At 61.0% G+C, this 9,291-nt stretch overlaps 1 protein-coding gene across 2 annotated transcripts in view; it reads left to right on the top strand.

The window, feature by feature from the left end:
- RGMA (repulsive guidance molecule BMP co-receptor a) overlaps positions 1-9,059 on the top strand; it is a 45,630-nt gene extending 36,571 nt beyond the window's left edge. For both annotated transcript variants that reach the window (XM_025437069.3, XM_049108443.1), the window contains exon 4: positions 6,760-9,059. In XM_025437069.3, coding sequence (XP_025292854.1) covers positions 6,760-7,431 — 672 coding nt within the window. In that variant the 3' untranslated portion in view covers positions 7,432-9,059. The remainder of the gene's footprint in view (positions 1-6,759) is intronic.
- Positions 9,060-9,291: the final 232 nt, after the last annotated feature.

The raw sequence follows: 9,291 nt of genomic DNA on the forward strand, positions 1-9,291 counted from the left end.
TGGGTGGCTGTGGAGACGGGCATGTTCTCATTTGCCTTCTGGAGCCCCAGGGGCCACTGAGAGCCGGTCATCTTCTGACCCCAGAAGGCCTCAGTCTCTGGGTGGCAGGACTCAAATCCTGCTCGTGGGGCTATAGCCAGAGGCAGCCACGGATGTGGCCTGTGGCCCAGGCTCTTGGACATCCCCATCTTCCCCTCACCATCACTTACTTCCAGGAGGGTCTCCCTTGACCTCATACTCAGACTCAGCCAGAGGGTGCAGCCTCAAGCCCTGGAGGCCAGTGGGTTCTCAGGGTGCAGAGGATGGGGACGCATGGACCTCCTCGGGGTCTGGCCCACCAGATCCCCTGGGTTTCCGGGTTGGCAGTGCATCTGTTTTCCTAGGAAAAGCACGTTGCAAGGCAGCACATTGGGCAGCGCCACACTGGTCCACAAGGCTGTTTCTGTTCCTTCCTATCCCTCCACACCCCAGAGCAGGACAGTGAGGTGACCTGGCAGCCAGGAAAACCCCGCCATCTCCCTCTGCCCTGGTGGCCCTGCATGCCTCCAGAGGGTCTCTTTCTGGGCCCCACTGCAGGATAGGAAACAAATGGGTCTTGGCCCCATGGACGCCCTTACAGGCCCTTGGCACCAGGCCATGAAGCCTAGTGGGCAGCAGAATCATGGCCAGCACGCTCTCCACCCTGTCCGCCCTCCCAGCCCTCCGCAGAATGAGGGGGGCCCACGTCAAAGACCCAGCCGCCTTCCCTGGGGCCCTTAGCCTACCCGCCTCCCTCCTTCCCTAGAGCCAAGATAAATGAATGCCGGGAGCCTGAGGCTGCAGCTTCTAAATCCAGCAGCAAACATACTGCGGGAGGGGACCCCGCCTCCCTGTCCACCCTGGCAGGGGCACACAGACAAGTCTGAGGGTATGAGAGTGACATGGACTCTAGAAGCCCTGCCCCCTCTTCACCCAGGGTGCTGTGAGCAGCAGATGTGATAACAGAGCAGAGCACAGACTTGAGAGGTAGTGTGGCTTGTGACCAGCGGGGCTGGGCTGCTGCCCCCACTGACCAGGGGGAGAAGAGTACAGGGGTGATAGGGGGATCGAGCCTTTAGGCCCCATCCCATCTGGTCCTGCAGGCTGGGGCAACGTGCCTGGGCTTAGAACCCCTGGATACCAACCTCAGCTCTTCACTGGCATGCACTGGGACCCTGAGCCCAGCGACACTGTCCCAAAACCAAATGGGTTAATGATCCAGTCACTTGTCTGTGTTCTTCAAATGTCCACTCTGCTCCAGGCTCGCTGCTGGGCCACAGCCAGCAGAAGTGCCCACACAGGGATGAGAGCCCCTCTCATCCCATCCCAGCCTGGAGGTTCCAGAAAGCATGGGGCTCTGCTGCAGAGTTTGACCCACCCAGCCCCTTCCTGCCCAGCGGCCTTCGTTTACACCCCCATTGGCCAGGAGGCAGCACGGGGCTTGGACCCCGGAGACCCAGCAGCGACAGGGTGGGTCTGTCGCCAAGTCAGTCTCCGGCCTCAGGGCAGCCTGGGTTCCCCGGGTGAGAACCGCCAGTGGCTGGTTTCCAGAGCCCTTGGCCTGCCCACACCTGTTCTTTTAGGCCTCTGCTGCGCAGGTGTGTTGGTTTTGTTCATTCATTGATTCAACAAACATTTACGAAACACCTCTTTTGTGCCAGCCTCTGCGCTGGGTGCTTCCGCCCTCCTGGCAGCTCCCAGGCTGATAATGGGGAACGAAGGCAGGCAGAGGGGTGTGCTTGTGGTGGGTGCAGGATGCTCTGCCCAGAGCACTGGGGAGGGCTTCCTCCCAAGTCCTTGGGAGCAGAAGACCAGGGGAGAGACAGCAGAGCCAGGCCAGGCGTGGGGGGGCCGCCTGGAGCCTCGGGGGAAGCACGAGAAGCCAGGAGGCTGTTACCTCTGAGGGGCTTTCGTGCCTCCCCGCCAGAGCCCTCTGCCAGCCCCTTCTGGCCACTTGAACCCACTGCCCTGTGTACCCCCCTCCTCACCCGAGGGGGCCTCAGCTCCTTTTCCATGAAACCGGCATCATCCAGCCCAGCCCAGCCCTCTGTCCTCATAGATGAGCAAGATGTCGTGTTTTCCAGCCCAAGGTGAAACATTAGCCAGCTCCCCGCCGCCGTGGGCCTTCCTTCTTGCTCAGCCCCCACTCCACCACCCTCCTTCCAGCTGTACTGGGAGCACCCCATTGTACAGATCAGAAGACCGAGGCTCAGGGAGGAGAGGAATTCGTGTGTCTGCCGTCCCCTCCTCCACCTCCTTGCTGGTTCCGCCTAGAAATTACCACCCATCTGTTCACACCGCCTGACTCATCTCTTTGGTCTGTCACCCCCACTCCCGGAGTGTGAGCTCCTTGAGGACAAGGGTCTTGGACTCTGGCCCCCTTGTGTAGATACAGCCCCTGGTGCTGGGCCTCAGGCCGCTCTGGGCGGGGGGCGGGGGGCGGGGGGCGGCAAAGGCAGGAGTGGCAGCCGCACCCGTGGCCGTGCTGGCAGCCAGCCGCCCGGCTTTCGACAGGCCCCTTCATGCTGTTACTTGTGGTTGAGTCCCTGGCACTGGTGCCAAGAAGAGTCTAGCAGGCTGTCAGCCTTCCAGGAGCCTGTCTCCACGAGAGATGACGGTTAGAGGGAAACCAGCCTTTCCTGTTCCAGGAGACTGATGCACTTGGAAGGCAGTACCCCCCACCCCCAGCCCCGCTCCCCAGCTCGCCAGGCAGGGACACCAGAGCCCCTCGTCGCTCGCCCCCTCCCCAGTGGCAGGACCACCCACTGCCCAGACCACCCTGGCTGCACCCCCCCCCGCCCCCCGCAGGCAGCCTCCACATCAGGGCGGGAGCTGTGGGATGGAGAGAAGGGAGCAGCAGGAGGTGGAACTAATAAGTGGCCATTTCTGTAGGCCAGGGATGGCAGCGTCGCGGCAGGATGGAGGGGCTGCGGCCACCTGTGACATCCCACAGCAAACCAGAAGGGCCCGGCCGCCCGGGACCAGGCGGTGGCCCCAGAGGGAAGGATGGGGAAATGGAGTCCAGTGCCCAGGCTGCCCTGTGCAGCCCGGGCCTCCCGTGTAGCACCCCCAGGCTCCTGGCAGGATCCCCGGCTTCCAGCTTGGGAGCACCAGCTCCTCGTGTCCGGTGCGGACAGCAGAATGTGCCCCCGTCCATCCTGACCATTCACGCGGCCCCACGGGCACAGCACCAGGGACCCCAAGACTTCCAGGGAACCACGAAAAGACCTTAATTTGTTTTAAAGTCAGAAGGAAAAAATCAGCGTAATCCAACCTCGACTGTATTAGTCTTCGCACCAAAGCAATCAGCAAAATGTAGTTTTAATATTTTTGATGGAGAAAGGGGCCTGCAAAGGCCGAAGAGCCTGGAGTCCCCAAAAACCCAGCTGCAGCCTGTCTCTCATCCTCAGCTTTTTGAGTATCAGGGTGAGAAGGGGGAGTTTCTCCCTGAAGGTCCAGTCCCCTCATGCACCCCAACACTTTACCAGCATGGAGGGACCCGAGATCAGTGACGAGACAGCCCTGGACACCTGCAGCCAGGCCCTCGCTGACCTGTTGGTTTGCTCAGCCTAGAACTTCAGCTCCACGGTTGAGGCTCCAGGCTGAGGCTTCTTCCTGCCTGCTACCCCCTCGTCCTCCTGTCTGTGCCCCTGGCCACCCCTGCAGCCCCCTGAATTGCAGCTACACTGCCTGGCCTGTGGCCTGGCCATGCACCCCACCCTGGGCCCCAGCCTTTCTGGACCCTGGGCCTGAGCTGAGGTCCCTCACGGCTCTCCGGGCTCCCTTTGCCTGCAGGACCCACTTGCAGTCTCCAGCAGGCCTGGGCCTTGCCTTTGTCTTACCCTGTGCCTTTTGGCCAGAAACTCCTTTAGTGCTTGGTGGCACCGCCAGTCCTCTCTACCCCGAGGACTGTCCCAGGCCTTCATTGTACTGCTCCAACTGCCACATCACCCAGGGTGCCCAGGCACAAAATCCAGCCACAGCCAGGACATCTGGGACCTGCCTCAGGCTGCAGACTCTCTGAGGACGTGGGGTACCCTTCAGGGGTCCCATTAGACAGCTGGCTAGGCCTCTCCCCTCCTGGGGGCAGGGAGAAGTTCTAGGAATGGTGGCCCAGGGGGTGGGGGCAGTGCCAGGGAACCCAAAGGGCCTGGGCACCACTTGCCCCATGAGACAGCCTCCCTCCCTGGCTTTGGGCTGGAGTTCAGGTCCCAGCTGCCCTTGGCTCAGGGGGCAGGGACCTTAAAGCCACCAGTGGTAAAAAGCTGGTACCTGGGAAGAGGAATGAAGGAGGGTATTGTTTCTCTCCCAAATGTGACTCCTGTCTCCAGCCCATGCAGTCTTCCTAGTTATGATGATGGGGGGAGAAAGCAGCCTGGCACTTCACCCAGGATAACAAGGGGAAGCATGCTTACTCCCCAGGCTATTTGTCTCCCATCCTTCTCCCAGGCCTCCCACTCTGTGGGCTTGTGGCCAAGAAGCGCCCCGGGGCTGGAAACCAGGAGAATGAAACCCAGCTCTACCTCTTGCTGGCTGTGTGACCTTGGGCAAGTCACTTGGCCTCTCTGAGCCTAAATTTTCTCCACTCTAAATGGGAGGTAATGTCATCCTCCCCTGCCGCACCACACAGAACTAGAAGATGCAGGAACCGTGCCTGTGTCTGTGGTTCACAGGAGGATGGTTACTAGTGGAGCCGCCCAGCCATTTGCTTCTCCTCAAGCAGCTCACCCAGGCCCTCACCCCCGGCTGCAGCCACCAGCAGAAATAGGCCTCCCTGTTCCTGCCCTGGCCAGGGCTGCGTGCTCAGCCTGGAGCCCCCGCCATCTCCATCCCCTGTCTTCCTTTCTCTGACTGGTGCCTTTCTCCTCTCCTCCCCCCTGCGTCCCTCCAGGGCCTGGCCGGGTGACTCCTCAGGGCAGCCCTGCCACAGTGGCCTCTGCCTGCTTGTTCTTTCCTGGGGCACGAAATCTCCTCTTCCACCTGCTGTTACCTTTAGCCAATGGCTTACAGTCCTTTTGAAGGCATTTAGCTGTAAGTCCCATGTTAGATGGCTGTGGACCGGGATCCCTGGGTGGCGCAGCGGTTTGGCGTCTGCCTTTGGCCCAGGGCGTGATCCTGGAGACCTGGGATCGAATCCCACGTCGGCCTCCTGGTGCATGGAGCCTGCTTCTCCCTCTGCCTATGTCTCTGCCTCTCTCTCTCTCTCTCTGTGTGACTATCATAAATAAATAAAATTAAAAAAAAAAAAAAAGATGGCTGTGGACCGTATTAGTTTCCTGTTGCTCCTGTAACAAATACCACGAAGTCAGTGTTTCAAACAAGCAGAAATGTCTTCTCTTGTAGCTCTGGAGGTGAGAAATCTAAACTGTGTCTTTCAGGGCTAACATGAAGGTGTTAACAGGGTCAGTGCTTTTGGCTTCCAGGAGAGTATGTTCAGGGCTCTTCCAGCCTCTGGTGGTTGCCAGCATCCCTGGGCTATGGTCATACCCCTCCAGGCTCTGCCTCCATGGAAAGAGCCTTCCGTCTTTGATGGTCCAACCTCTCTCTGGCTCCATCTTAGGAGGACATGTGTGCTTGTATGCAGGGCCCACCCAAATAATCCAGGATAACTTCTCCATCTCAGTATCCTGAACCTAAACACATCTGCAGAGTCTCTTTTGCTTATAAGGTAACCTTCACAGGTTCCTGGCATTAGGGCCTGATATCTTGAAGGCCATTACTCAGCCTACTACAATAGATAATGAAGTTTTATTTTTAATTAGCTGTGCTTTTCTTTTTATGGTTCACCTCTATATATAGTAAATGAGCTGGTTTTCTATTTAGGGTAGTGATCTAAAGTTCCCCTCCTAAGTCAGTTTTCTCTTTTTTTTAAAAACAAGTTGGTTTTGTTTTAACTAAGTTTTTTAATTCCAGTATCGTTCCAACACGGTGTAATTTTTTTTAAACGATTTATTTATTTATTTATTTATTTATTTATTTATTTATTTATTTATTCATTCATTCATGAGAGACCCAGAGAGAGGGTCAGAGACATAGGCAGAGCGAGAAGCAGGCTCCCCACGGAGAGAAGGATGTGGGACTTGATCTTGGGATGCAGGATCACACCTGGAGCCAAAGGCAGATGCTCAACCCACTGAGCCACCCAGGCGCCCCCAACACGGTGTAATTTTAATCTCAGACGTGCAATACAGTGATTCGACAACTTTATACCACACTCGGTGCCCATCACAAGTATGATCTTCATCCCCTCCCCGTGTCCCCCCCATTCCCGCACCCCACTCCCGTCTGGTCGTCGTCAGTCTGCTCTCCGTAGTTCAGAGTCTGTTTCTTGGTCTGTTCTTCTCTCCTTTAACCCCCTTTGTCCTCTAGTAAAACACGTTGCTTTATTTATTTATTTTTTTTTTTATGATAGTCACAGAGAGAGAGAGAGAGAGAGAGAGGCAGAGGGAGAAGCAGGCTCCATGCACCGGGAGCCCGATGTGGGATTCGATCCCGGGTCTCCAGGATCGCGCCTTGGGCCAAAGGCAGGCGCTAAACCGCTGCGCCACCCAGGGATCCCAACACGTTGCTTTAAAGAAGGATGTTAAGTGCTTCATAATGCCGGTGGCACCAAAAGGTGACCGGGTCGGGCCGGCGGCTTGGGCTTGGGGCACGGCGGGGGCTCCTCGGTCCGGCGCCCCCGCACGCGCCCTGCGGCACCACTAACCCCGTCTCCGCCCCCCCCCCCCCCCCCCCCCCCAGCTCACCATCATCTTCAAGAACTTCCAGGAGTGTGTGGACCAGAAGGTGTACCAGGCCGAGATGGACGAGCTCCCGGCCGCCTTCGCCGACGGCTCCAAGAACGGCGGGGACAAGCACGGGGCCAACAGTCTGAAGATCACCGAGAAGGTGTCGGGCCAGCACGTGGAGATCCAGGCCAAGTACATCGGCACCACCATCGTGGTGCGCCAGGTGGGCCGCTACCTGACGTTCGCGGTGCGCATGCCCGAGGAGGTGGTGCACGCCGTGGAGGACCGCGACGGCCAGGGCCTCTACCTCTGCCTGCGGGGCTGCCCCCTCAACCAGCAGATCGACTTCCCGGGCCCCGGCGCCCGCAGCCCCGCGCCCGCCGCCGCGGACACCTTCCCCTACGAGGCGGCGGCGGCCAAGTGCAAGGAGAAGCTGCCGGTGGAGGACCTCTACTACCAGGCCTGCGTCTTCGACCTGCTCACCACCGGCGACGTCAACTTCACGCTGGCCGCCTACTACGCGCTGGAGGACGTCAAGATGCTGCACTCCGACAAGGACAGGCTGCACCTGTACGAGAGGACGCGGGAGCCGCCGGGCCGGGCCGCCGCGCCCCGGCCGCGCCTGGGCAGCCTCGCGCTCCTAGCCCTGCTCCCCGCCTTGCTGCGGGCCGTGGCCTCCGCCTAGGCCCGAGGGCGCGCTCCTGGCCCCAGCCCGGGGCGGCTGCGGGGGGCGGGGGGGGGGGGGGCGGCCGCAGGGGGCGGGGGCCGGGGGCGCCCTGCACGTCTGCGGAGCTCAGAGGCCGAGGGAGCCGCCGGCCGGCGGGCCGCGGAGCTGGGAGCTGGGAGCTGTGGACGGGGTGACCTCCCCAGCCCCCGCTCCCACCCCCTGCCTGGTGGGGGCCCCGGTGCGGTGCCGTCCGTGACAGTTGAGCTGTGCGAGGGGGGAGCCGCTCCCCTCCACCCGCCCCCAGTGTGAATGTGCAAAACAGCCCCTCAGGCCCGAGCCCCCCACGCCCGCCCCACCCCCGGAGACACTGGGAGACCCTGGGACCGATCAGAGTCGAGCTCCCCCCCACCCCAGCGATGCACTGAATCAGGCCCAGCTGACTGCTGCCCGCGCCCGCCACACGCACACACACACTCACACGAGCACACTCGCACACACTAGGCCGAGGTGCCCAGGCCTCCGCGAGGCTGGACCGCCCCCCCCCCCAACCCAGGCAGGGCCTCCTTTCCCCTCGGGCTTTGGGACGACTCCGGGAGTCGGGGCGGCGGCTGCTCGGCGCCTCCAGCGGGCTGTAACCCCTTTGACCAGCAGGTGGCGCCCGCCGGGGCCCGGAGAGCGGCCGCGCGCAGCCCGGCGGCCTGTGTCCGCGCGCGGGTCCCCGCTTAGGGCCCGGGCCGCAGGCTCCCCAGGGGCAGCGGTGCTGTCAGCACGAGGTCTGAGCGACGCCACTCGTGGCCCCGGACGGGCCTCCCCGGCCCCCCGTTGTCCACTGTGCTCGGGAGCTCACGTCCTCGTTTCTAGCCCTTGATCCCTGTTCCCTTCTCTCCAGCAGGTGGCAAGAGCCCTTGGGCAGGGAGCTGGGCCCGCAGGGCGCGGGCGGGAGACGCGGCGGACAGGGCCAGCTGGCCTGCCCTGATCCTCGCCCCTCCCCACCTGCCCGCCAAGCCCCGCCCCCCGCCCGGCCACCCACGTCCGCGCTGGGGAGGCGGAGGAGCAGGGTCTGCGAGCTTCTCCACCTTGAGCATCCCTGGAGGGTCCCGTCCCCCTAGTCCCCGCCCTCCAGCCCGTGGCCACACAGCCCGGAGACGCTTGCCACCCAGAGCCCTGGCCCCCATCCGAGGAGCCCTGAACCAGGCCCTGCCTCTGCTGCTGTTCCAGAGAGCCCAGGGGCCAAGGCCGGCTCGGGCTCCACTCCCAAAGGTCCAGGAGGGCGGTTCCCACAGCCCCACACCGACCTGGCCCCCCAGCCTGGCAGCCCTCCTGCTGTTCCCCAGGGACCTCTCATACACTGGCCCAGGAGGCTCCCTGCCTCCCCTCCAAGAGGTCCCCTCTCTGCCCCAGCAGGGGCCGGCAGGTGGGAGGCGCGGCCCCGCCCGCCCTGCTGGTTTTTAGATGGTCCCTATGTTGGAAGTAAAAAGTGAAGCACTTTATTTTGGTTGTGTTTGATCGCGTTCTGCTTGGAAGTGGGGACTCCTCACTGCGTCCTTGTGTCTGCGACCTGTGTCGAGTGTCACCGCATGTACATATTGTAAATTATTTATTAACGGCTAAATGCAAGTAAAGTTTGGGGTTTTTTTGTTTTGTTATTTTCTTTTGGAGTGCGTGTTGGAATTTGCTTTCTGATTAGACTGGCCCCTTTGGAAAGGTGGAGAATAGGCTTCGGTCGTGGGAGTCCACCTACAGTGTGTGCACCTGGATGCAACTCACGCACGCGTGCTCACGTGCCCGTGAAAAGGGGCGTCGCAGATGCTTGTGGAGGGTGAAGCCATTGAACACAAGCTTCCTACTTCTCCAGAACAGCTTTTTCTCCTTATGGGG

This window comes from Canis lupus, chromosome 3, assembly GCF_003254725.2.
Source record: "Canis lupus dingo isolate Sandy chromosome 3, ASM325472v2, whole genome shotgun sequence".
Classification (NCBI taxonomy): domain Eukaryota; kingdom Metazoa; phylum Chordata; class Mammalia; order Carnivora; family Canidae; genus Canis; species Canis lupus.